This window comes from Phocoena sinus, chromosome 20, assembly GCF_008692025.1.
Source record: "Phocoena sinus isolate mPhoSin1 chromosome 20, mPhoSin1.pri, whole genome shotgun sequence".
In the NCBI taxonomy this organism is placed as follows: Eukaryota; Metazoa; Chordata; class Mammalia; order Artiodactyla; family Phocoenidae; genus Phocoena; species Phocoena sinus.
This window is the reverse complement of record NC_045782.1, coordinates 50,386,318-50,414,069: the sequence shown is the minus strand read 5'-3', so window position 1 is coordinate 50,414,069 and position 27,752 is coordinate 50,386,318. Positions and strand designations below refer to the sequence as shown.

General features: G+C 49.4%; 1 protein-coding gene across 1 annotated transcript in view; it reads left to right on the top strand.

The window, feature by feature from the left end:
• Positions 1 to 25,291, top strand: part of SEC14L1 (SEC14 like lipid binding 1) — a 52,416-nt gene extending 27,125 nt beyond the window's left edge. Inside the window, exons 3-16 of the mRNA XM_032615240.1 lie at positions 6,952 to 7,101; positions 7,216 to 7,347; positions 8,593 to 8,721; positions 9,486 to 9,720; positions 10,939 to 11,048; positions 12,689 to 12,878; positions 13,706 to 13,794; positions 14,906 to 14,976; positions 16,151 to 16,322; positions 16,627 to 16,761; positions 18,837 to 18,971; positions 21,026 to 21,277; positions 22,470 to 22,648; positions 22,886 to 25,291. Of these exons, the coding sequence (XP_032471131.1) occupies positions 6,952 to 7,101; positions 7,216 to 7,347; positions 8,593 to 8,721; positions 9,486 to 9,720; positions 10,939 to 11,048; positions 12,689 to 12,878; positions 13,706 to 13,794; positions 14,906 to 14,976; positions 16,151 to 16,322; positions 16,627 to 16,761; positions 18,837 to 18,971; positions 21,026 to 21,277; positions 22,470 to 22,648; positions 22,886 to 22,991 (2,085 nt within the window). The 3' untranslated portion in view covers positions 22,992 to 25,291. The remainder of the gene's footprint in view (positions 1 to 6,951; positions 7,102 to 7,215; positions 7,348 to 8,592; positions 8,722 to 9,485; positions 9,721 to 10,938; positions 11,049 to 12,688; positions 12,879 to 13,705; positions 13,795 to 14,905; positions 14,977 to 16,150; positions 16,323 to 16,626; positions 16,762 to 18,836; positions 18,972 to 21,025; positions 21,278 to 22,469; positions 22,649 to 22,885) is intronic.
• The last annotated feature ends 2,461 nt before the right edge of the window (positions 25,292 to 27,752 follow it).

Here is a 27,752-nt window from a genome sequence, read left to right as displayed (position 1 = left end):
TTGTTCCTTTGTTGGTCTTGTACTGGTTTGAAAATAGCTAATCTGATAGGGTTGTCAATAAGTATTTGGATGAATGAAGTATATCATGACTAACTGGATTATAACTTCTCTTTAAAAGGACTCAAATTTCTACAGATTTTGGTTTTATCAATATCTTGTTAAGTATGAACGCATTTATTCACAAATGGCCTGTGATTTGGAACCTCGGCTTAGAGGTGGAGTGCGAGGGCCCGCCGAGGGCTGAATTGTGACAGGGTGCAGTGCAGGGCCCCCGGGTTCCCTGGGCACCTGTCACTTTCCACGTCAGGAATTAGCTTGGATGTTTATCTGCTTTTGAGTTTCAGCCACAGACGTAGAGCTTGCTGCTGTCAGGGCAGCGACCCCCGCGCTCTAGCTGCTCCCCGGGAACCTGGCAGCCTCCCCGGGGCTTGTCCAGCTTGGCTTCCTTTTGGTTCTGCTCCTGTCCCTCCTACCAGGGATGTTTCCTTCTCTTTGGGTTACTTCTGTAAAGCTGCCCACCCTTGAAGACCCCCGGCAGGCGTACTTCGTCCGAGAAGCCTCTGGAACCACCCAGCCGGGGCGTTGTTGTCATACAGCCCCTTCGGTGGTGGCTCACCTCTCCCTGGGGCCTCTCTGCTGCCCTTGTGTACAGTCGTGTATTTCTGTGTCTTCCAGAACCTTAGCCTAGGGCTGCGTTATGGTAGGCCCTCTTTACGTAGCTGTTGTTTTGAGACTCCGTGAATTGTAGAAATATAACTCTGAGGGACTTCGATCAACTTGCCATGTTTTCTTGATATGTTGTATATTTCTTTGAACACTGGCAACTTCTAAGAGAGACTTAAGCCATGGTTAGCTTTTTCACTTACTGATTCTTTCCAGGGTAGAACCCTGTCTGTTCACGAGGGTCAAGTCTGGTGCCACAGATAGCCAAGTTGAGGGAAAGCAACTGGCTTAGTTTGTCGGCTAAATTGGGTATGACCATAGTTCAATTTAAAGGTAGGTTCTTTAAATGGAATTGCTTTTAAATGGGTTTTCCTGGCACTATGCAGTGTTAAGCTCATCAATGCACAAGTTGAAATGTCTTCACTAAAATATGGTTTTCTTTAGCACAGTACTAGCTTCGAATATGTCACAGTTGCATTCGGAGGTTGGTTAAAAACCGAAAGTACTGTTTCCAAGCTCCCAAATTGCAGGCTCAGAATCCCTTTTGAAGGAGGAAGAGTGGGTGTAGGAAGGTGGGCGGGAGTTGCTACCCAGAAGCAGCTCTGCTCTCAGGGGCAAGTGGACAAGGCTTTACTGCTGCTTCTACCATTGAAACGATCACTAAGTTAGACAAAAAGAGTGAGCAAATGACTACAATGGTTATTCCTCTTCCAAAAGTAATTTTTCCTTTTAAGAGGAGACATCAAAGAGCATTTCTCCCCCTCTGAAGACATTACTTCTGGAAGAGTTACTTTTGTTCGGCCTTTCTTGATTTTTGTATTTGTTAAGTATTGAGTGTGATTAGGAAATGACTTGATAATATTGCAGATAGTTGGCAAAAAAATAAGAAGACATTTGAAAGTTCCCTCTGCTCTTCTGACGCAGTGATTGGAACCTGGTGAGCGTTGAAATATGGGGTTCTTCCTCACTTCTCTCCTAGAGATTTCTTCCTGCGGAGATAAAATTGAAGGCCTGCTAGTGTGGGCTCTTTGGACCAAACAGGGTTTTATAAAGATAGGGAAGCTTCATAAAATCCAGATTGCTGGCTGCTCTTGAAAAACCATAAGCTGGAGCTCCCTGGGCCTGCGTCTCCTCCGAGCTGCAGTGAATGGCCGCGGGCAGGAGGCCCCACAAGGAGGAGCAGGTGCGCCTTGGGCTGTGGGTAAACCTAAAATTTGTGTACATTTTCACGTATAAAATGGGACAATGTTGTATTTAATCAGTTACTTGCAAAAGCACTGTTGGTTTACACGTGGACTTTCTCCCCCCCAGGGTTAACTTTTCCTATTAATATTTTTCCCAGCTTTCTATTTTGAAAAATTTCTATTAAAAAACAGTTGAAAAAGGAACTTCCCTGGTGGTCCAGTGGCTAAGGCTCTGCGCTCCAATTGCAGGGGGCCTGGGTTCGATCCCTGGTCAGGGAGCTAGATCCCACATGCAGCAACTAAAGATCCTGCATGCTGCAACAAAGATCCTGTGTGCCGCAACTAAGACCCAGTGCGGCCAAATAAATAAATATTTTTAAAAAGCCAACAACAAATGTCATTTAAAAAAAAAAGTTGATAAAGTATAGCGAGCACCTGTATACATTTCGCCCAGGTAAATTAACACATTTGCTTTATCTCGCTTTTTCACACACACACACCATATATATATATATTTTTTGCAGAACCATTTGAAAGTAAGCTGCGTATTAACACTTTTGCCCTAAATACTGAAGAATAGACATTCTCCTTACATAACTGTCATCATTATCACACCTGAGAAATTTGACACTGATAGAATAATAATATTTAATACGGAGTACATAGAGTTATTTTTATTCCAATCCAGGAACCAGGACAGCATTGCATTCCATAGTCCTGTCTCTTCAGTTGTCTTTATTCTAGACACTTCCCTGCTTTCTTTGTCCACCTTTCAAGACGTGGACAGTTTTTCTTTTCTGAGAGTCCGGGCTGGTTATTTTGTAGAACTTCCACAGTTTGGATTCGTCTGATTGCTCCCCACGATTAGCTTTAGTTTGCCGTTTGCGCCGCGAGGACTTCGTGGGTTTGTGTGTGCTTCCATTGCAACCATTGGATTGTCAGATTGTCCCAAGTGCAATCGTTTGGTTAAGGTGATGTCTACTAGATCTTTCCATTATAAAGGTACCATTGTGCCTTTGTCACTAATGCTCGCCAGGACGATAATTTGAGACTGTGGTATCTTCCAACAACTACCTTTCTGCAGCAACCATTTGTGATCCTTGCCTGAATCAGTTATTATAAATTGATGGTTGCAGAAGGATGATTTTTTCTAATTCTGTCATTCCTTCTATGATTATTAGGTGATCTTTTTCTGTAAAATTTCCTCCCCGTCCATTTTTCTTGAGGATCACTCTATGATTTATAAAGCGTTACCACCTTTTTTCTTTCTGGTGCTCAAATTATCCCGGGATTGGCAAGTGGAACCCCTTCAGGCTGGTTCCCCATCAGTCACTGAGCACTTCCTTGATTTCTGGTAAGAAATACTTAAGACTAACCTTGACCTTTCCTTGCTCCAGACTTGTGATCAGCCATTTCTCCAGGGAGCACAGCTTCCTTTTTAGTAGGGAATGGTATTTAGGAAACAAGATCTGGATGCCAAGTTTGCTCATGGCAGCTGAGGTGTCATCACTTGGAGCCCCTTCCTGTGGATGGAGCTAGAACATATATTAACGTTTTGAATAAAATCAGAATGCTGCTATATTTCAGAGGCTCCAGAAACTTTACAGGTTGTAGTTCATGCTGGAAAACTAGGGCACTGGTACCCTAAGCAGTTTCAGAGACTAAAGTTTTGTCAACTTCTTGCAGTCTTCCTTTCCTTAACCCTCTAGAAAGTTAGGGTTTTCTGTGCTAACAGTACGCAGGACTCACTAACCTCACACATCTCTGAAAGATAGGCCAGGGTAAGTGAGCACAGAAGCAAGAAGCTGGATTCATTGGTTTATTTAGGAAGCTTTTATTCCGTATTTCAAAAAATGTTTACTGAACAGTGACTCTCTTCTTACTAGGCATTGAGTAAGGTCCTTGTTCTCCTGGATAATCAAAGAGAAAAAGGACTTGGTCTCTGCCCTGTGGCTGAGTGTCACCCTGCATCTGGTGGCAGGGTGACGGATGTGGAGGGAGGAGGGTAGATGCTTACTAACCACTTTCCACAACGACAGAGCTTTGGAGAGGAACATACCGATTCCTGTATTAGTGGCTCGTTAGCCTGGATACCTCAAATGCCATTTGGTTGGGGCATACCGAGGTAAAAATGAATGTCTCTGCAAATATGAATCTGCATGGAGGGATAATTTTACAGGGAATGGAAAGTTTTTACTACGTTTTAAATTCAGGGCTAGCTTGTGTGGGTAATGCCTTATGCTGACCACTCTATTTCAAGAATTTAAAGATGTGGGTATTTTGAAAATGGTATATAACAGGTACTTAAATAGGAGAGATCGGAGCCTATGTTGTTGCTTGCTAAGTGCTTACTCTACCTTTTATGTAACTTAAAAAGAATTGTTTTGTTTGAAGCCCTTGTATTCTCAATTTCTTGATATGTCATAGTGCTGCAATGGACAAAGCCAGTTTTTTTTTTTAATGTAGTAAAATTTAAAAGTCAGTTTAGACAGTGTCAGTGTGTAGAACAAATGATAGCAATTTTTTTTTTCTAGAATTGTTTGTGTGTGCAGTACTTAATACTAACAAATTTTAGGGCCTCATGGAGGCCTAAATTACCTATGTTACGATCTCAGCGGCTGAATAAACTTCTTAAATGTTGTTTATTATAATATGCATTAAGAGAATTATCGTGCGATTTACCATCCCATGGTAGCAGTCACGGAATTCAGAATATATTTGAACGGCGGGGAGTACATAAGTATGAAGATTATATTTTCAACTCCCAAAGTAAAAACATTTAAAAAGCAAATGTAATTGGTCACCATATGGGTTTTGCCTCCCTTCCTGACCATCTGGTCACATGGTAGCATTCCCTCCTTCCCTGCAGAAGAGGGTGGGGCCTTCTGTTGGTCCTGGTCTCCCCCCCCCCCACCCCCTTCATGCTCTCGGGGCCTGGCTACGTGGCTGGTGCTGAGCAGGGATGTTCCTTGTCACGGCGTCACTGCAGGCCCCCATTTCCCTCCTCTGCCGGCTGTGGTTCTGTGCTCACGCCCCGAGGTATCCTCAAAGTAGCGCTTCTGGGTTCTCTTTCCTGGGAATGTTCTCCCCTCATCACTGACTATGAACAGCCCTTTCCATGCTGTGAGACCCGGTGTAAATGCCTCCTCTCCCTGGAAGCCTTCCGGAGCCTCCGTCCCTCTGTTCCTCTAAGCTGTGTGTTTTCTTCTCCTTAAGCCCTTACAGCACTTGCTATTCTTAGGACACTCCTGTGTATTTCCCTGACACTGTTTCCCGAACTGTCCGCTTCCTCTTCCCCTCCCTCCCATGTTGCCTAGCTGGGTACAGTATAAATATATAGACAGCAGGAGGGCAGCATACATTTTTCAGATTGGGGTAACTTTATAATGTTATGGAGAGAAGATGAGATACCAGAAAACTGAGAACTACTTGGAATGAAATGGTTGTGAACATCCTGGGTGGAGGAATTGCTAGGTCACTCTGGTGTTTTACGGGGTCTTCTGTGACCGCTCGTGTGATGAGTATACTTACATTCAAATGGTCGGGCCTGTTGAAGGGGAACGTCAGGGAACTTCTCCAAGAAGGCCAACTTTTTCAGTATGACGGTGCTCTGAAACTACGTGCACCTTGTTAGAAGTGCAGTCAGAGCAATCTGTGCCATTTCCACACTTTCATTAATCTTTCAACACCGTAAATTTCTTCCTTAAATCTGTGCTTGCTTGTCATTAAAGATGGGGTGTCTCAATTCCCCTTGCCCCTGTTTCTGCTCCCGCCTAAGAGGGGAGTGGCGTCTGTCAATCTAACATGACAACATCTCACGGTACCCTCCCTTATTTTAGGGGAGCAGAACTGCGAGGCAAGCCCTGGGCTTCCTTTTTCAGGTTTCTTCTTACAGCCAGACACTGGTCGTCCCATGCCTTGTGGTTTCCTGTGTTTGCACACCTGTGATCCTTTGGATGGCTTAGGTTTTAGTGTGAATTCAACAGTATCTTTAGTTCAGTAATCTTCACAGATTGCTACAGAGCAAACTAAATCTGGTGCCTAAGTACATTTTCTAAAAGTTTGGATGAATTATGCAGCAAGTCTTTTTCTTTCTTTTTTCTAAATTAAGTTTCTTTCATGTTGAGATAATGGTAGACTCCTAGTATATTAATAACATATTATTCCCAAGGACTATTATGGAGCGATTCCATGTGCTCTCTACCCATCTTCCCCAAATGGTAACATCCAGGGAAACTGTTGTACATCATCACAACCAGACATGATGCAGTCAAGACAGAACATCTCCCAAGTGCCCCCGTCTTGTTGCCCTGTTGTAGTCACACCCACTCCCCTCCCATCCCCCACCCTTCTTTAACCCCTGGCAACCACTCATCTGTTATCCATTTCTATAATTTTGTCATTTCAAGAATGTTACAGAAATGTTTAAGTTCATGATCCACTTTGATATAATTTTTATGTAAGGTGTGGAGTTAGATCGAGGGGTCGAGGTCTTTTTTTTTTTGCCTATGGGTGTGTAATTTCTCCAGTAATATGTGTGAAAAGGCCATCCTTCTTCCATTGAATTGCTTTTGCAGCTTTGTTAAAAAAAAAAGTCAGTTGGGCATGTTTGTGTGGGTCAGCTTGTGGCTCTCTGCTCTGTCCGTTGACCTGTGTGTCTTCCCCTCCACCCGTGCACGAAGCCTGGATTCCTGTAGCCGTGTAGTAAGCTTTAATCCCGAGGAGAGGGGTGCCTCCCGATGTGGTCTTCTTTTTCAAAACTGTTTTGGCTATTTTCGTTCTTTCTCCTTTCCATATAAATTTTTAAATCTTGTCTATAAGCTACAGAAGAAAATCTTGCTGTGATTTTGATAGGAATTTGTTAAAACTCTATATCCACGTGGGGAAAATTGACATCTTTACTATGTTGAGTCTTCCAGTCCATTAACGTTGAATGTCTTTTTCTTTTTAAAATAATGAAAGCTTAAGGTGTAAAGATGAAGATGGCTGTGATGTAACATGTTGCCACGTATTAAGAGGTGATTTTATTCCAGGGAGACTATCGAAGACAGACTGTCAGGTTGCATCTTTGTTCAATTCCTTTTTAAAAAAATTTTATTCGTAGGCCTATGAAAGGAGGTTCCCTACGTGTCCTTTGATTCCGATGTTTGTGGACAGTGACACTGTGAATGAATTCAAGAGTGAAGATGGGGCTATTCATGTTACAGAAAGGCGCTGCAAACTGGATATAGATGCCCCGAGACTGTTGAAAAAGGTAACTGAAAAGGACACCTTAAAAGGCAGTCCCCCCAAAACCAAAACGAACTTATGCTTATAGTGTCTGTTGCTCTTGTTATTAACCCGTTTTCTTTCTGTTTCTGTTTTAAAGATTGCAGGAGTCGATTATGTTTATTTTATCCAGAAAAACTCACTGAATTCTCGGGAACGTACTTTGCACATTGAGGCCCGTAATGAAACGTTTTCTAACCGCGTCATCATCAACGAGCACTGTTGCTACAGCGTGAGTAACCGGCGCTCAGGCAGGGGCGCAGAGTGAGCTGGCGCGGAGCTTCTGAGAGTCGTTTGCCCGCTGCCTTAAGCAGTGCGTGAGGGCTGCCTTTGTCCGAGAGGCGGTTCTTCATCTCAGAGTCACTGGCTTCTGATGAGCGGGAGCTGCAGGTGTGGTGTACTGCAGGGTGGATTACATTGTCGCAGTTCCGGTGGCCAAGTGATGGCCCGACTTGTTCTTTAATATGCCACATCGTTTCTGGCCACTCTGACACTTTAGAAATGTGTTTTGAGGGACCCAGGCTACTGTGTGCCCCGAAGATTGGAGCCGAGTGTGTTTATCTGCCCCCCGTCTTCACTGCTCACCACCCTGTTTCAAGAACTTCTCTGACCAGATTATTGGAAAAACCTAATAGGTCTCTCTGCTTCCACCCTTACTTTCCTGCAATATATCCTCGACACTGAATCCAAAGTGATCCATTTAAAGTATGTCAGATCATGTCATGCTTTCTTTGGGCTCAAACCCCTGCAGTGTCTCTGCATTTCACTCAGAGGAAAAGCCCAGAGGCCTTGCAGTGGCTCATGAAGCCCTGTTTTCTCCTCATCTCTCCTCTGCTGTCCTGCCTGCCTTGGGCACAGCCTGCCGCTGTCTCGCTGGCTGTGGTCGTGTAGGTGAACTTCCCGGAGGACCTCTGCTCCTTCTGCCCCCAGACCTCCGCTTGACTCCCGTCCTTCCCTCCTTCCGGCTTCGCTCAGCTCTCCCCTTCTCGATGGAGCCAGCCCTGAGCACCCTGTTCGGTTCGGTAACCTGCCCTCCATCCCTTTAACCTGCACCAACTTGGCTTTTGTCCATAGTGCTTATCTTCAACAATGATATCATTTCTTACCTGTATGTTTGTGGCCAGTTGTCAGTCTCCTCCTGCTAGACTGGAAGCTTCACAAGGCAGGGATCTTGGTTTTGTTCATGGTGGAGAACATGGCTCGATGAATATGGTGAATGAATGAATAAATGAATGACTGAACCAAGAACGAAAATGAAGCTCTCCTTCTAATAGTCACTTTTTGACTATTTTAGAAACATTATTTGAGCCTTTTCATGAACTTGAACCTCTCTGTGTAATTTTTCCATCTGCTGTTTTCATGATAATAGCATCGTTAGTAAAATAAGTGTTTCTCCTGGGTACCAGTTGACTGAGGAGCAAATGATATTCTCAGTTGTCTGTATAATCAGTGGGAATACTTTCTCTTTTACCTGCAGGTTCACCCTGAAAATGAAGATTGGACCTGTTTTGAACAGTCTGCAAGTTTAGATATTAAATCTTTCTTTGGTTTTGAAAGTACAGTGGAAAAAATTGCAATGAAACAGTATACCAGCAACATTAAAAAAGTGAGTCTGTCTTGGGATTTTAAGGAAGCGGGTGGGCGGGAGTCTCTTCGGGAGGCTGGGAATGGGTTAGTCAGGGCTCCCGGGGGTGGAAGGGGTGGGCGGGGCTGCAGGTGACGCTGGTCGCTGGGGGACGGAGGAGGAGGGGTCTGCGGGCGCTGGCCTGGCGCCGCCCCCCTCCCCCCCCCCCCCCCCATCCTGGCTTTTTGGGAAAGGTGAGCGCTGCAGTCAGGCCAGGCAGCAGCCCCCAGCAGCCCCGGGGCCAGCAGGGCCCTGCTGGGTGAAGGCGCTGCTGTCCTGAAGAGGCATTTCGGGGGGTCTCTCGGGTCCCAGGCGCTGAGAGGTGAGGTTCGTCTTCCTTGGAGTCTTCCCTTCCTTCTGGTTTTCATGCTGCTGCTCATCATTGTGGCAGTTGGGTTGCGAAACGTATCAGTATGTATGGGATTAGGAGTGCTTTCTGAAGGCTTGTTTTAAGTGATACTGGAAAGCATTTGGATTGAGACACAAAGCACATGTTGAGTACCAATGTGGTAAATCAGTGCTTTTAACTGGTTATATAAAAAATTCCATCTTAGATATGATTTCCTAGACCTTTAGAGAAGAGGAAGTAAGATTATGAAAAAAAAAAAAACAACCCACAAAGGCATTTGGCTTTTCTTTTTCCTATTTATGTAACTCAGTTTTTATCACGGTTTTAAAAACCCGTGAGGGATGAATAATTTGAAAACTCAGTATACACTAACTTTAAAACCGCTTTTGCTTCAAAGGGAAAAGAGATCATTGAGTACTACCTTCGTCAGCTAGAAGAAGAAGGCATCACGTTTGTGCCCCGCTGGACTCCACCTTCCCTTGCACCCTCTTCAGAGATGTCCTCATCCTGCAAGAAACCAGCAGCGCCGTTGGCTGTAGTGGTCCCAGACCCTGCGCTAAAGGAAGGGCTGAGCAGCGAGCCCCTCAGCACCCCGAGCGGGGTGCCTGAGCCCGCGGTGGGGACCCCTGACGGTGGGTCTGAGCGAGGCTTCGCTCTGAGAGCAAGACTCCAGGCTTACCTCGAGCCATTGCCTCTTGGGACGCTTAGAGGTTACACGAGCAGAAAATTGATCTCGTTACTGTCCCCTTTCCTCTGGCTTATATAACACATTGATTTTATTTTTCTCTTAGAATGAAGAAACTTCCTTCTAAGAAAAAAATAAGTTTTTCAAAAATGGGCAGGAAGGGACGTATCAAGCTATTCTTTTACCGAGACCAGGAAATGTTTTTCATTTTAGTTGAAGGTATCTTCAGGGAATTGTAAGGTAGGAACTGATCTTTCTAACACAATTATATCATCACCAAACACATTTTAGGCTTACTAGATTCAAGGCACTGTTCTAAGCACTTTATGAACGTTCACTCATTTCATGATCGTTCCTGTCAGGTAGGAAGTGCTTACTGCTCGCATTTTATACATGAGTTCACTGAGGCTCGGTGGCGGGCTCCACCATGCCGTGCCGCCTTCTCGTGCGTTATGCCCGTGTGCGCACGCACACACACCTCTTTTTTATTTCTCAAACTTGTGCCCATTGTAAAATAAGAAAATACAAGAAAATTCTGCCCTCATAAGTTTTGTTGAATTATTGGCATTTATCTTTCCATACCTTCTTCTCTGCGGCTCAGCTGTGCCCTTGGTTACTTTTCAACAGGTGGCAGGTGGCAGGCATTTTAGTTGCTTTGGCAATACGTTTTATTTTTCACTTTGGGAATTTTTCTTTGCTATGCTTAATTTGAAATCTCATTCTTCCAGTTTATGTTACCTTATGAGGAAGATTTCTTGTGTTCTTGAACATCCAAAATAGGTCTAGATCCACTTGTTTGTTTTATTTTATAGTTTTATATGATGTGCGTCCTCCTTATGTAACTTTGAATTAAATATCATTAAATATCTGTAACAGCCATCATTCTGTCATGAATAGAGTTGATATTTTGCAAACAGAGTTGATCTGGTGGTAGTCGGGGCGTGTAAAGGAATCGGCACGTTTCTGTGTGGCTCTGGCAGTGATTGGGCTTAAAGACTGTCATTGGGGGTCTCTAGGGTGGCTGGTTAGAGTCCCCCGTCCCTGTCGTTCAGTCACCTCTCAGACTCTGGGACCACACAGGAACGTCACCAAGCAGGAGGACTTTGGAAGCCTTCGAGCTTCAGTGTTCTTTGTTGTAAATGATGTCCTGTAATTTATATTCCAGACAAACTAGACGCAGACTACATCAAGAGATACCTGGGTGACCTGACTCCACTGCAGGAGAGCTGCCTGATCCGGCTTCGCCAGTGGCTCCAGGAGACCCACAAGGGCAAAGTGAGAATTCACAGTCGTGTGCAGGGGCGCTGTTGTGGAGCCTCGGGTCCCTGGTCCTGTTCATAGCGACTCAGTAAATGTACCCGATCGCCATAGCTGGGGATGGCCCTTCCAGTCTAAAAGTCATTGAATCCGTATCCCTGTGTGTGGCAAGTTGTGATCCCCTACTGTGTGTAATTAGCTGTACTTTTGTAGATGTTACAGAGAATGGACTTGCTGAAAAACGATTATATGTCAAGTTGCAAAGCAATATTGTATTCCAAGTATTCATACATTTTAATTTTCAGAAGGTTTGGAAGTGGTTCACAGATTATTCAGAGGTTAGAACTGTCTGGGCTTTGATTTTTTTTTTTTTTTTGCGGTACGCGGGCCTCTCACTGTTGTGGCCTCTCCCGCAGCGGAGCACAGGCTCCGGACACGCAGGCTCAGCGGCCATGGCTCACGGGCCCAGCCGCTCCGCGGCACGTGGGATCTTCCCGGACCGGGGCACGAACCCATGTCCCCTGCATTGGCAGGCGGACTCCCAACCACTGCGCCATCAGGGAAGCCCCTGGGCTTTGATTTTGAGGGTTTTGGTAAGCAGCCTCATAAGGAATTAGGTTTTTGTAATCCTCCAGCTGATGGGGACTAGTGAGGAGCAGAGGCAGGTTTGTGTGTCGGGGTGGTTACTCACTCGCTGGCCTGCCCTCTAAGTCTGTCAGTCTTGGTCACTAGCGCCCAACATCTGAGGACCGTTTGTATTAGTAATTGAGAACACAGCCCCTGTGGTAAGAGCTGCCATTTGTTGTGTGCTGACCGTGCACCAGCCTCTCTTTTAAGATCTTAATTAAATCCTCCCAGCAGCCCTATGGGGTCGTGCTATTTTTGTCAGCCCTGTGGTACACACAGAGGAGTTCAGTAACTTGCCCAGGGTCTGTCTTCTAGTGAGTGGTGGGCTGGGGTTGAAGCCAGGCCTTTGGGTTCTGGAACCGCCATTCCTAGCCACTTCCTTGTAACGGTGCTCCTTTCTGAGAGAAGGTGATGCCATCTCAGTGCTTTATTTTCCCAGGAGTGGGGTAGTTAAGGGGATGCCAACCACGCGTCCCCCATCTGTGCACCAGCAGCATGTGGCAGTGAGTGCGTGGCCGGGGTCAAGGGCAGCCAGTCCACGGGAGCCCCAGACACAGCCTCGGCCTGTGTTTTACTCAGGGAAGCCGACCTGTCGAACTTGTTGTTTGCCAGGAGTGGAACCTGGAGAAGGTTCCTGTGTGTCAGGACACCAGCACCACTACCCAAACCAACAACACTGTTTTGTGTTCTGGGTTTTTATTTATGTGTAATATACACACAGAAAAGTGCACAGATCATAATAACTCGTAGGCTAGCTCAGTGACTTGAATCATCTGGTGTTTAGGAAGTTCCTTACGCCTTCACTCTACTTCGCTGAGACTAGAATGGGAATAGCATGAAGATTATTCCGACTAATCATGCCGATTTTCTAAAGCATTAAGGAATTTCTGGTAATGGCTCATTTTACATAGTGCGATAGCAGCTCGCTGTTGATAAGAAGTGAGACTTTCCGAGTCTTGTTCCGTTGGTAACTTGGTTTTTCCCCTTTGCAGCTTTTAACATTGCTTAGAAACATCTCTAACTCTCAACAGATCCCGAAAGATGAGCATATTCTCCGGTTCTTGCGCGCCCGGGACTTCAACATAGACAAAGCCAGAGAGACCCTGTGTCAGTCTCTGACCTGGCGAAAGCAGCACCAGGTGGACTACATCCTCGACACCTGGCAGCCCCCCCAGGTCCTTCAGGACTACTACGCGGGAGGCTGGCACCATCACGACAAAGGTAGCTGGGAACTTGGCATCGGGACACGCGTAGAGACAGGCGGGCCCGTGGGCACGCTGCCCCTCCCTCCCCCGGCTTGAACAAGTGGATGCCCGTTTCGCCGCAGCCACCCTGGGGATGCCCTGTAGAGCGGAAGGAAGGGCTTGAGGCTGCTGCTCCCTCACCGCTCTCGCTGCCCTCGGGCAGCCTGCTCCACCGCGTTCCTTAGTTGCGTGGAGTTTGACTTTATTTAAAAAACTTCGAAGGCGGAGGTTTTTCAGGAGCACAGTGCTAGGAAAGTACTTTCCAGTGACTTAACCCCTGCAATATCTGTAAAAACCTGTAGCCAGGTTTTGTACATCAGAATTTCAGCTCTACCTGGAGAGTGAACAAAACTTAAACCAAGAACAGTGATCCCTAACATGAATGATTAGGTGTGCGTGGGTTGGTTGGATTACCCTGCAGGACAGCCTGCGCCGTCGAAAGGCGTGCCCGGTGCTTCCTGACTCGACTTGGTGGCGGGTGGAGTGGGGTCACGGCTGAGCCCGGCAATGGACGCGGTGTGGGTGGTAGAGCCGGACGGAACACAGAGCTCCGCTGGGCCCCCTCTCTCCGTGCAGAGCGTCTCCGGGGCCCTGCTAATAAGCTGCTCCGTCGGCTGGCTTTGGTGGGGCGGGGTTGCGGGGGCCCTGTGGGCACCACAGAAGGCAGCTGCTGCTTCTCAGCGGGAGAGCGCTTGAAGCTCCTTTGGAACTTGGGGGAGCCCGTCTCCCTGTCAGGGCCTCAGAGCTGTGTCCCCAGCCTCATGTCAGGAATGGCGCTCACAACGCCTGTCCTTCCCCCTGCAGACGGGCGGCCCCTCTACGTGCTCAGGCTGGGGCAGATGGACACCAAAGGCTTGGTGAGAGCCCTCGGCGAGGAGGCCCTGCTGAGATACGTGAGTGCCCCCTGCAGAGGACACCGGGCTCCGCTGTGGCTTCACTTTCTTTCTCTGCCCGCAGGGGTAGGATAGGACAGCTGTCCGGTTGCACCAGCATGTTTTACTTTCATAATTAGAAAGGAAGATCTATTAATATATTTCAAAAACTTCAAAAGAGGGCACAAAAATTATAAAAGTGTTTTTCACGGTGGGGCAGCATGAACACAAGAATCAGTATAGACCCTTGAGAGGGTATGGGGAGCTGGTCGCCTTTTCCTTTCTCTCCCACTGGCTCGGGCCGTCCCCTCCCACCCTCACTCTCTTTTTAAGATGCCCCTCAGATCGGACCTCTTAATAGCACTGTCTCCACTGGCACGTCCATGATCCAGGCTCTTAGCATCTTTCATCAGGGCTACTTCCCTGTCTCCTTCCCTGTCTCCCTGACCCCTTCCAGGGCAGCTTCCACCGCGTGGGCAACGATGAAGAGAAGAATATTGTCCTTAAATTAGAAAAAGCAAGCAAAAACTTTAAAAGGCATATCTATAATCCATTATCCCAAAATATCCACTGTTGGCATTTTGTTGCTATTCTGTTAGCGCTCGCCACTGTGCGTGTGCCGACATGGGCGTACGTATGCATCCACACGTACACACGTGTGTGCACAAAGATACAGGTGGACTACATCTGTTGGGGAAGGGCTTGTTACTCCAGATTGAAGGGTTCCCTTCAGCTGGGCTTCACGTCAGTTCTCAGACTGCCTCTTCTCTCGGCTGGTACGTGTGGCATCACAGTGCCCCCACTTGACGGACACTGATGTCCGACACTTCCGGACGTGTCTGCTCTGGAGATAGGTCAGCAGTTTGTGCCCTCCCTGCCCATCTGGAGACTCCTGTCATCTCACTGGGGAGCTGTCCCCTTTGCCACACAGGACAGCGCTCGTTCTCTTTGAAAGAGATGTTCTTCATCCGTGCTGTGTTTTGTGTGTATGAATGTGTCAAGATTTAAATACATGTCTGGGTTTACACACCTACCTAAAACACGCCGTGTTGCTGTCAGTCGCATAGCTTTGATACAGTCGTGGTAGCTTCTTAGACTGATCATGGAATCTTTATGGCCCTTGTGTACGTAGGTTCTCTCCATAAATGAAGAAGGGCTAAGACGGTGTGAAGAAAATACGAAAGTCTTCGGCCGGCCTATCAGGTAGCTGTGTGGTGCTGTTTGTCTTGCTGGCTTATTGAGAATATGAGTTAAGTATTTCTAGTTGATTTTTAGAACCAAAATCTGGTTTGATTTTATAGGACCAAGTGGAAATAGTTTACTGTTTACCATAATGCTCTAGGAGGCAGGTAAGAGGGAAACATGTAGAGCATGTAATATAGTCAGTTGTGAGGGACCGTTGCTAGAGTTTGGTGTTTCTGCCCCCAGGCATTGCCATCCCCTCAGTCTGAGTGGATTGGCGTGTCCGAGGTCTGCATGGTCCTTGCCAGCCCAGAGTCACAGGTGGTTGGTTTTTGCTCCTTTATTTTTTGGTGGTGGGGAGGTGGGACAGAAAAAAATTAGTCTGTGCTATTAAACCAAACTTCTAGTTATGGTAAACCCTTTTGAAAACGTGCAGTGGTTCAGAGGTTGGCATAGAGCAGGGTGTAGATGGTTAACTAGCACGTAAGATCCAGGGGGGCAGGGACTTTGAGGGCCTTTGCTCACTGCTGTATTCGCAGCTCCTGCCACAGTGCTTGACTCAATAACGTTTGTCAAAGACTAGGGTATCGCCGTTCCGTCACAGCACGTATTTAAATGCCACACCCCCCACACTGGGTCAGTAGAGGGGGCTCAGCAGGTCAAGGGCAGCACGTGGCCTCCTTCGCTGGATTGCTGAGTGCGTCAGGCTGAAGCTTTGAGTCACGGTCCCTTAGCTCTTGGTGGCTTTGAAGTTTCAGGGATTAGTCCTACCACACCCATCCCGTATCTTGATACAAGCAGATATAAATAGAGTTCATTACACTGGGATTTTTTTTTTTTTTTTTTTTTTTTTTTTTTTATGCGTTACGCGGGCCTCTCACTGCTGTGGCCCCTCCCGTTGCGGAGGACAGGCTCCGGACGCGCAGGCCCAGCGGCCATGGCTCACGGGCCCAGCCGCTCCGCGGCATGCGGGATCCTCCCAGACCGGGGCACGAACCCGCGTCCCCTGCACCGGCAGGCAGACTCTCAACCACTGCGCCACCAGGGAAGCCCTACACTGGGATTTTTAAAACCTGCTGTATCTTTGGAAATGGATACAAATGACCGTATATAACATCGAAAAGAAAAGCAAGTCGCCCTGGGCCGCGGTTTGCCGAGTGTGCCGTGTACTGAACGGAGCTCATCTCACCTGCAGTTCGTGGACCTGCCTGGTGGACCTGGAAGGGCTGAACATGCGCCACCTGTGGAGGCCGGGCGTGAAGGCCCTGCTGCGCATCATCGAGGTGGTGGAGGCCAACTACCCCGAGACGCTGGGCCGCCTTCTGATCCTGCGTGCCCCCAGGGTGTTTCCTGTCCTCTGGACTCTGGTGGGTTTCCGTGTCGTTCTGCATAACTGGTAGCCGCTTGGAAGGTGCACACACGTGCGTTCATGTATGTGTATGTGTCTGTGACTCGAAGTCATAAAGCAAAATAAGCACAGAGACATCAGAGTTTCTCAGATTATTTAAGGAAAGAAAGAATTCCCGAGGGTCCTAATGTCGCGCACTCGGGCTTTACAGAAAAAGCGTGTCAAACTTGAATCCGCCCCGTAATATCACTGTGTAATTTTAATCTTCGAAATACAGACAGCAAAGCAAATATGACTATGTGGTTTTTTCTGATTATTTATAGGTTAGTCCATTCATTGATGACAACACCAGAAGGAAATTCCTTATTTATGCAGGAAATGACTACCAGGGTCCTGGAGGCCTGCTGGATTACATTGATAAAGAGATTATTCCAGACTTCCTGAGTGGAGAGTGCATGGTACGTATCTAGGAAAGCATCTGTAGCAGAGGTGGATGCCGGTTTGCGCAAAGGATTTTCAGAACTTTTAGTTTGGATTATTTGATTGTCTTTCCGTTTTTGTTTTGGCTGACATCTCTCTGATACTGGGTTAAACTAAACAGAACCATTTCGGTAATTTTTGCTAACACATATGCTCCATTGTTAAATACTAATGAGACTGTTTTACAGTCAGCGTAATCGCAGCCTGCTTCATTTACTCAGCTTCGTGTGAGTTAGATTCTTTAATCGTTTTAGAGGAGCTGTGCATTTTTAAAAAACATTAAAAAATCAAATTGATTCTCAGAAAGATCTCCCCCTTGACACTAAATCAGGCTAATATTTTAAAAGGGATAGTTAAGGGAACTAGTTGTCCTGTATGTGATGTGGGGCTTTGAGCACATTGAGTTGCTAGGGAACTAGTTGTCCCGTATGTGATGTGGGGCTTTGAGCACATTGAGTTGCTAGGGAACTAGTTGTCCCGTATGTGATGTGGGGCTTTGAGCACATTGAGTTGCTAGGGAACTAGTTGTCTCGTATGTGATGTGGGGCTTTGAGCACATTGAGTTGCTAGGGAACTAGTTGTCCCGTATGTGATGTGGGGCTTTGAGCACATTGAGTTGCTAGGTTATCAGGCAGGCGGCTCCACTTCTTTACCCTGTACTGTGGCGATGGAGTCGGAGGAGTTTAGTTCCTTGAGGACTGTACAGCCTCGGGGGCACAATGGCCTGACGGGGCGGAGGGGGGTTGTGAAGGAAACAGAAGCGTGGTCCACGCATCTAGCTGACGTGACAGGTGACGGCCGCCAGCAGGGAGTAGTGGTTCTTCTCAGAGAGGGGACTTCCATCATCCTTCATAGTAAATAAGGTTAGCCGTTGAGATGTTGAGATGTGGCCCCCCGGCTGACTCACGTATTTAGCTGATGATTGGGCGCTCGGGGGAACCCCTCTGGACCGTTCGAGGAATTTAACCGGCACTGAAATCAGCTCTGAGGCCTTCAGTCCTGCTCCAGGGAATCGCAGTGCAGCACAAAGGAGCAAGTGAGGTAGAGGACCTTCACTCACCCAGTGCCCGTGAGATTAAAGCGCGAGGACAGATCTGTAGAAACCCACAGACTTCGATTATATCAGAGCAGGGCCCGGCGAGGTTGCTTCTTCCAGTTACGACGAAAGCAACTGGGCTGCAGCAGAAGCAGGCCTGACTCCCCCGTGAGGTGTTCAGGATGCTAAGAGTCCCGCAGTTAGCAGAGATCTCCCCACACTGGCCGTTAAGGCTCCTTCTCTGCTCTTCCATGCCGCTGTCGGGCTGGCGTTGAAGAGACAGTGCTCGCTTCTGCCCGCTGCCGTCTAACGTGGCCTCGGTGCTGTGGCGTGTTTGTGTCCCGCTGCACTGCCCGCTGTAGACGGCTGTGTTTCTTTCCTGTGTGGTCGCCTCCCAGGGCTGATAATGGAAGCAGTGCTTGGATTTTATGAGCTCGAGTGTTAAGTCATTATATCCGGGTCAGTTAGGAAATTTATGAAATGTGCAAATTCTAATTCAGCCTGTTTCAAGCAAGTCCGAAAGTTGCTGCTCTTTATTATTTTCTGGCTGGTGTCACGGACTGATCGCTTGGTCTGGCTTAGACACGAAGCTTTCTTTATAGATTATATATCTTGACTGTAGTTGTATGTAACGAGAACAGTGCCTGTAGCTGCGGAGAATAAAACTCTTTTCTTAACATAATGTTTTCTTCTGCAGCGCAATATACGTACTTAACTATTCTTACATAAACCAGCTTCAGTAGTTGGATCCAGTCCCTCATACGCACTAGTGTGAATTCTGTGGCAAATCAGCTTCAACTTGTTCTCATTTATTTAAAGCGAGACACATGTATTTAAGTGGTTTTTCACAATTATTTTGCTAAGTAGTGTAGAGTGTTTTGCGACATGGCAGGTGTTGTCCATTTCCTAAGCGGCTCCGAGGAGTCGCGTGTGTCAGGACATGGCGCTGCCGGCGTTTGGTTCTCAGAGGAGTGGCCTGTGTTGGCTCAGCTCGCACGACTGCGTTTACATTTCCAGTGTGAAGTGCCAGAGGGGGGCCTGGTGCCCAAGTCCCTGTACAGGACCGCGGAGGAGCTGGAGAACGAAGACCTCAAGCTCTGGACCGAAACCATCTACCAGTCCGCGAGCGTTTTCAAAGGGGCCCCGCACGAGGTAGGTGCCGGAACGAAGCCACAGGGGCCGGGCCCCCGCTTCCCACCGAGGTTCTTCCGTGGGTCTCCCCAGCGGGGTGTAGTTTAGGAGGATCAGATGCTTTTCTCTGGTCTTGGTCTTTAGGTTTGTGTTGACACTGATCTGCAGTTTAGGTAGATGTCGACACAGGAGAGCAGGGCTCTCTCAGAGGGAAAGGGGGCTGCCCTTGGTCAGGGCACCTGGAAGGAGGGTAGGCAGCTCGCGGTCCAGTTCACCCGAGAGCCTGGACATACAGCCTGGGAGACAGGCGCAGCAGGTCTCCCCGTGGGAAGGTTTGTAGCTCTTCAGTTTAATGTACTCAGTGATCAGGACCAGTCGCATCTTCTGTTTTGTCTTGACTGGATTTGGGTATTTATTACCTTTAAGGAATTTGCCCGTTTTTATAAATCTGATGGAGTGAGGAGAAACTAGCACATGTGTTTTCTCTCCTTGCTGTCACGTGGTGGTGCAGAAGCAAGAGTGTGCCTGTGTTTTAACACGCGTGTGTGCTGTGGCGTCATGAGGGACTCAGCATAGACTGGCCCTTCCTGGACTTCGGGCTGAGGTTTGTGGCTCAGGATCGTGGGAGGGGTGGCACCTGGCATGGAGAGGCCGCTCAGCGCGCTGGGCTGCTGGCCGGGTGGACAGTGGTGGCCGGGAGCTGACGCCGTACTGCCTCGTCCATCCTCCTGGCCGGAGTGTGTCCCGCACGGCCCACCTGTGACTCGTGGGGCGAGTGGACATGGGGCTGTGGTTTGAGCGAGCAAAAAAGACAGGTTCGATGTACCTTATTCATAGCCTCTGTAGGGGGAAGTCGACTGTGTCTTGAGGATTATTTGTATTCGTTTTTTATTTGGAGGCCGGCAGGCGCGAGGAGGCCAAGTTCTTTCCTTAGGTTGTGGTTGCTCTCATCCAGGGTAGAGAACTCCGTGGTGTGATGTGTTCTTGTGAGTCACAGGATATCTGTGCAAGTGTTTCTACATCAAAACTGAAAACTTCAGTTCTGCTTTGGGGGTTCAGTAAAGCGCAAATCGAGAACGGTGGTCTCATGAAATGAGCACTGAATTCCTCGTCCCCGCTGTGAATGCAGGAGCGAGAGTGCCGGTACGCAGAGGGGCTGACGTCCAAGGGAGCTCTGCCTTCAGAGCCACTTTGGTGTCATTGGTGCCACCGCTGTGCTTAGATGCAGCTCTTGTGCTTACGGAATCCGCTCTTTAGGGAGATTCTGTGTGGCTCTGTCAGCGGTGAGAAGTGGCCGTGGTGGGGCCAAAAGGGCTGCTTGACGAGAAGCAAAGCGCTAACACGCCTCCCGGAAGGCTCAGCGGGCAGGCTTCCAGGGCAGGGTGGGGTGCGGGGCCTGGCTTCTGCTGGAATTTTTTAGTGAATACATAACTTTTTACAGCTGGTTTTAATTCTCACATCCCTCCCACAGTAATCTTTTGAAACTGTAACTTTGATCATTCCCTGTGGGGAGGCTGTATGGGCGCCGCATGAAATTCAGCTTTTAGGTTGGCACTCGACACCCGGGGCCCTTCCCCACCCCAGGGCCACGTGGCGCCCTCTTCCCACCTAGCGCAGCGGCCACGGGCAGAGGCCACTCAGCCTGCGCTTGCGTCCACCCCGCTCCCCGCTTGCATGCTTCCTTCCCGTCCCTCCTGGGCTCTTCTGCGACCTTCCCTGTGCTCTTCAGCCCAGAGCAACCCATGGAACCACTTCTGTGGTGTCTCGCGTTATTTCTGTTTTGTATTAAGACACTTTTTACAGCCAGCACTGGGTGTTTTAAAGCACTCAGGGAATTGAGGGGAAGCTTGGACCATAGGTGTGGCTGACAGAGCACAGAGCTTGGCGCTGATGCGTAGCAGGAGCAGCTGGGTGAAAGAAAGAAAAGAGCGAGCAGAGGCCTGGAAGGTGGGGTGAGGAGGGTCGGCCGTGCGCGCCCCCCTCGCCGGGGGAAAGCTGCCGGGGGGCCTGCTGCCGCGGCGTCGCCTCGGAGGCCCGTGCTTATTTTGGTGGGTTGATGCAACCTCTTTTTCCAGATTCTCGTTCAGATTGTGGATGCCTCTTCGGTGATCACTTGGGATTTCGATGTGTGCAAAGGGGACATCGTCTTTAACATCTATCACTCCAAGAGGTCGCCGCAGCCGCCCAAAAAGGACTCCCTGGGGGCGCACAGCATCACTTCCCCGGGAGGGAACAACGCACAGCTGATAGACAGAATCTGGCAGCTGGGCCGTGACTACAGCTTGGTGGAGTCACCTCTGATCTGCAGAGAAGGCGAGAGCGTGCAGGTGAGGTCTCCCGGGGCCCCGCGAGCGTGCAGGTGAGGTCTCCCGGGGCCCCCGCGAGCGTGCAGGTGAGGTCTCCCGGGGCCCCGCAGCGCGGCTCTTCCGTCGGAGAAGGCAGTCTCGCTTCGGCCCCGTCCTGCGTCTGCAGACAGGCAGTTCAGTGTGTCCTCTTAGTTACGGTTAGAGTCGCTTAAGAAGCCGAGCGAATCCCAGAAGAACCTAGAGCTCAGCAGAATCCATTACTTGTATCTAAAGTCATGAATTATTTCTGGAAGTATTTTCACAAAAGCGACATGGAAGAAAGGGAAAGGCATTCGGTGCACGTGCAAAGCTGGGATTGAGAAGGCTTCTGCTAAGACGGCCTTTGACCTGGCGGCATTCTTCTCTTCAAGGAAAATCACCCCGAATAGAAGGGAGAGAAACAAGTAATTAGGGAACTATTAAGTGTCATTACTAAGCATCCTAATTTATCTTAACTGCTCTGTCGGCTCATTTAAAATTTTGGCTGGTTATTCCGAGTGCCTGAGCTCAGAGTGGTAGCTCTCGGGTGCCTCTGGCCTTCATAATAGATGCATAATTTTGCTGTCTTTACGGTTTTCAGGGATAAGCCTGTCAGTGTTTTGGTGGTCTTAGAAGCAGGGTAAAAGAGAGTATTTTATTCCATTTTTAAAATAATGAACATTTTAATCTGTATCACAGCCTTTAGTTCCAGAATTAAGGGAGAAAGTAGTTTTCACTATTGGCATTCTATTGGCATTCTACTTTAGATTGCCGTCCTTTTAACCCAGAATACACCGGTAAGGTCATTGGAAGCACATCAGAGAGAACATCGCCTGGTCCAAGTGGCCTTTTTTGACCCCAGGCCCTCAAGGGTGAGCAGGGGACCCCCGGGCGCTCCCACCCTGCAGGCGCCTGCATCCGCCTCCCACGGTGGAGTCCTGGGGGCGGACAGCCTCTGAGGGTCCCTCCCGTGGCCTCCCCTGCTCCTGGCAGAGGCCTGGCTGCAGGGCCAACACCCGGGAGGCAGCGTGGGGTGGACCCCGATCATGAATCAGGGCAGCCAGTCCTTCCCCCGTCGAGATGGTCAGTAATCGGTGTTGGATTCGAGTGGACCCAGTCTCCTGGCGTTTGTCAGACCCGTTGTGGGAGGGCACGCGAAGCAGGGCCTCAGCTGGTGCCGCCTGACTCGTTCCAGGGCTCCCACGTGACACGGTGGCCGGGCTTCTACATCCTGCAGTGGAAGTTCCACAGCATGCCGGCCTGTGCCGCCACCAGCCTGCCCCGCGTGGACGACGTGCTGGCCTCCCTGCAGGTCTCTTCCCACAAGTGCAAAGTGATGTACTACACTGAAGTGATCGGGTCCGAGGACTTCCGGTGCGTGAGGCCGGGATCCAGGCTGGGGCGGCCTTCGGGTCCCCTGTCGCTGGTAGTTCACGGTGTCATCAGTGTGGGAGGGCGGTGGTGGGCTGTGTCCCCCTGGGCCCTGCACGGCCGGCCCGGCTCTGGGGGGCGCTGCGGGGAGCGGGCTGGGAGCGGCCTGGGATCGGCCAGGAAGGCGGTGGGCGGCCGCGGTGGGGTCCTCACACAACCCACTCCCCGTGCTTCTTGCAGAGGCTCCATGACCAGCCTGGAGTCCAGCCACAGCGGGTTCTCCCAGCTCAGCGCTGCCACCACCTCGTCCAGCCAGTCCTACTCCAGCTCCATGGTCTCCAGGTAGCGCCCAGTGCGCAGAGGGGACGCCCACCGCCTCGGGCCGCCGCCCGCCCGCCCACCCAGCAGCCGCGTTGTGCAGACTCCTCTGGCCCTCTAGGTAGCACGTAGCTCTCCAGGTGGCAAGCGTAGTCACTGACCCCGAAACAATCTCGACAGGTAGTTTTAACTCTAGCTCAATAGCCATAGGTTTTGTATACAGTGTGCACAAAATCCAACCAGAGCACAAGGGCTCTCTCTTCAAAGAAAAGTAGTTTATATACCAATTAAGAGGTTGACTTTGTCTCAAATGTTGATGCAAAAAATGTTTCCAAGCACCTCCACACCATCCCTTAGTGGATGAACTCCCCACCACCCGTCAGAGGTGACCCACCTTCCTCCGCGGAGCAGAAGCTGCCAACCTGTCCCCTGCCCTGCCTCTGGCCCTCACCTCCTCCCTGCCGGTGGTCGACGCGGTCCGAGGATTCAGTGACTGCCCGCTAGGCTCCTTTTCCTCTGAGCAGACGTCGCTCAGAGGGAACCTGTGGGCACCGCGGCCCGGCTCCGGGGCCAGACGGACCCACTGTTGTAAAGTGGGTCTGGGGGGTCAGGGGCTCTCGCGGACTCCCCACGATGCCAGGAAGAACACCGCCATCATTAAACATTATTTTCTCTTTCCTCCTTTCAAACCTTTTGGTACTTTGAGAGCAGGCTTCCTCTGTCCATGAACTTGGGCCGAGGGCGTCCTCTCCCTTTTCCTCCTGGTGTGTTGCTCTTCCTACCTGCACGCGTTAGTTCTGAACTCATTCTAGATTGGCCTCCCCTAGGCCCCTCACAGCTTGGTAGCATCAGAGCCCAAATGGTTCTTCTAGTCACTAGAAGGGTACTTAAGAGACAGTCCCATCTGCTGTTTTGAAACTGTCCTGTGTTCGTTGTGTGGCCATGTCGGGACAGCCTGTGGCCTGGGGGAGCCCTGCTTTGTGACAGGAAATTGTGGGCGTGTGTGTGTGTGTGTGTGTGTGTGTGTGTGTGTGTGTGCCTGCAGGCATGTGCATCTCGGGGTGGGTGTGTGTCAGCGGGGGACAGGGTGAGTAGAAACTTAGTTCAAGTAATGAAAGGTTCGATTGCATAGAAGCAGGTCAGATTGTGAGGTCGGTCTGCTTTTTACTTTTTCTTTTTGATTCCAGTTACCAAGCCTGGTCTACCTTTCATTGGCCCTCGTTTTCTCCGCTTGTTATGGGAAAAGCAGGTTCTTTGCGAATCTGTCCAGGTGTCGCCTTGGGTCAGTCTCCGTGGTGAATGAAGATGTGTGTCGTGGTGGGTGCGTGGCGGAGGCTCTGCTTTTAAGGATCTGGGCCAAAAGCCAGGCGGCCATCCTCAGTGTGTGACGGGCACGGAAACCCTGAGTTGTGTTGTTGTAAACCTGCCCTGGAGGTGTTAGGTGGCTGCCGCGTGGCAGGAGAGCTGTGTGGACGAGCGTGCGCCCGCGGGGAGGTGTCTGCAGGGCTCCGGAGGGGCGGAGCAACCGTCTCAGGCAGCGATACTTGGTGGCTGCCTGCACGCAGAGGACGTTCTGGGCATCTCCCAGGGCTGCTGGCCCGTCAGGAGCACAGCTGTGCATTTCCTACACAAGAGAAGCTCACCATTGGCACCTAAAGCCTTGTTTCCAGAAAGCACAGTAGGGTTAGTTAGTGCATCCGTGCTGCTTCCTGTTTCCAAATTCTCAGGACCTGAAGACAGTCCCGTCTCTCTCCTTCTCTCTCTTTCTCTGTGTCTCAGATGGCGATTTTGCTGACAGCTGCCAAGAAAACACTTCACTGACAGTCCACATCAGCCCAGGGGCGCTTGTAGAGCTATCTGAATTGCGGCCACCCCTCCCCCAGTCTGAAGAGCGGCTCTTTTTGAGCTGACTCGGAAGTGGCACTGTCTTATCCCCAAAGAGTCGAATGCATCCTTAAGCGTTCACAGCACATCACTGCACAAATCCTTACAGGGTTCCTCCTGAGTACCCATCGCCCTGTCCTCCTTGGACGGGGGCTGTGAGGCAGGTAGACTTCGATCACGCAGTTATCGTTACTCTACTTCAGTGCCCTGCACTCTTTTTAAAATGCTGCTGTCGTTTCACCTGTTCTCAGCACTAACGATCCTTTTGCTTTCCCCTCTGTTACTAGTGTCTTAATTCACTTTCTTTCCTAATTTCATTATTTACGTATCAAATTCTGTAAATGTTTTGTAAACATATTACCTCACTCTTGGTAATACAATACTGATAGTCTTTAAAAGATTTTTTTATTGTTATCAATAATAAATGTGAACTGTTTAAAAAAACGAATGTCTTTTTCTTACTGTGAATCGGCAGTCTCCCTTGAAGGGTGTGACGTCCTTAGGAGACTTTAGAGATTGAAGGAAGGGGAGATTCTGGAGCCAGAGGACTGGTGTTCCAGAAGCTCGGGAACAGTGGCTAGCTTGTGAGGGGCCATTGTACACTGTCCTGCACACATGTTGCAGCTGTGGGCTGCCGATTGCTCAGGAGTGTGGAGCCCGGTACTTACAGCTCCCTCGCTCCCGGAAGAGAACAGGCTGTAGTTTTCCTTAAACTCCATGAGGTCGAACAGGACTCAGCCACGATGCAATGTTTCTTTAGTAACAAAATGGGTCCTTCTGTCAGGTGGCCAGCGTGGACCCTCAGAAACCTGGGCCGCCTTGTCCCTGGCTCCTGCAGTTGGGCTGCCGGGGTGGGCCGCTGCACATGCAGGAGCAGTGCCTACCCCGTCAGGAGCCTCGAGGGCCCGTCCTTGGTGGCAGCGGCCGTGGGACCGACCTGGCCGCGGGGCGGGCGCCGGTGACACCTGCGTGAGCCCCCATGCCCGCGGCCCAGCCTGGGTTTTGAGCCCGCCCCCCGGCAGTCGACACAGGAGACGGGCTTCAGTCCTCCCTCAGCGGCACCTGCAGGACGTGCAACTGATGACTCAGCCAGCCTGTCCCCGAGGGAAGGGAAAGGCTTTTCCCACGAATTCCTTCGAGCTCTGCCATCTCCTGGGCCCACTTTACCAAGCCTTTGGTTTAGCGTCAGGTTCTCGCAGTGGTGGCCAGAGCAACGTGAAAAGCAGATGAGGCTGTGGGCACCTGTCCCCCGCTGCCCGTCTCTGACTATCTCAGGGCCACAGTGAAACGGGGCGTCCTGACAGCGGGCGTCAGGTTTTTGTACCGGGCCACCAAGCTGTAACATGTATTGATCCGTAAGTGTGTCGTTCCCTTTAACACCAGGTCTCATCAGACGTCGACAGAGCCTAACCACAGGCTGCATTGCAGTCCTGAGTCGTGGCAGGGGTGTTCTCGGTAAAGTGTTGGTGTGAAACAAACCAATGAATCAGTTTTGTTTGAAAAGTTAGGGCTTTGGAAAGCAGGGGATTCTGGGAGGATTGTAGTGTCGTCCCCACACGAAAACAGAAAGACCGATGTGGAACCTGAAACCTCCGTACAACTGACTTGTACCCTAGAAAATGGCTAAATGGCAAAGCTTATGATATATATTCTCCACAGTTAAAAAAAAAAAAAGAAAGAAAAAGCTATGGACATAATTTACAACAAAGCTAGGGGATAAGGCCCAAATAGAGGCACAAACCAGCTATAGTCACAAGACTCATGTTAAACAATGGAGTGTCTGGGAATTCCCTGGTCCAGGGAGTCCAGTGGCTAGGACTCCGTGCTTCCACTGCAGGGGACACGGGTTCTATTCCTGGTTGGGGAACTAAGATCCCACATGCCGTGGGGCACAGCCAAAAAAAATGAGGGGAGAGTGGGGACGGCATATGCAAGAAATTAACATGGTTATTCTGAGCGTCTTGGTATGTAATATATGTGTGTATGTATGTATACACATACATAGACACATAGGTCACATACTAAGAATAACCATGTTGATGTATATATGCTTGGATACATATGTAACATGTTTGTGTGTGTGCATGTGTATATGTGTGTGTATACAGGTATAGCCTGCTTTTCCAGAGTTCGTCTTACACCATTTTGCTTTTATGAAAGACCTACGTTAATACCCACTTTCGGTAACAACTCCGAAGAGGATTTTTGCGTTCATGAAGAAAGGCAGAGAGCGAAGACAGCATTCAGTGTTGGTTTTGCATGGGATGGAATGGGAGGCGTGGGGCAGTTCTTATTCACTGAGTCGCAGATTCGACATGTGTGCTCTTCCATGTCTGTGTTTTATCTTACAATAGAAAGGTTTTTTGTTTTAGTTAGGGCTTTAGGTGGGCTAGTTTGCCTTCAAGGAAAGTAACGCAGGTTCTTGAATTGGGAGTTTCCTTCTTTTACCCAAATCACCATGTGGGGACTGCTGGCACCTATGGCCCAGGCACTGTGGCCGGGGACGTACCCTGCAGTAGCTAGTGTTCAATCCTGCGTGTGTTGTGTCTGTGCCCAGGACAGCAAAGCAGAGTCACCCAGCTGGTGACAAGTGACAGCAAGGCTCCTGCAGTTCTCCAGGAGAAAATCTGAGGCCAGTCCCTTTAAAGCTCTGCCCCTTGCCATGTGCTGCCCATGACCCGTCCTTTCTCTTTCTTCAAATAGAAGCAACTAGACTGTTTCCCACTCTGACCTTGCCTTTGGGTTTAAGAGCTCGGTCAGTCACCAGGACCCAGTTTGACAGCGACAGAGAGCCAGCTACGAGCCCTGGGAGATTCAAATTACTGAGCCTCTGTGCACCAGTCCCAAACCACTCTGTGTCAAAGTGAGACACAAGCACAGAGGGTTTCTGGGCTATTTCTGGGAA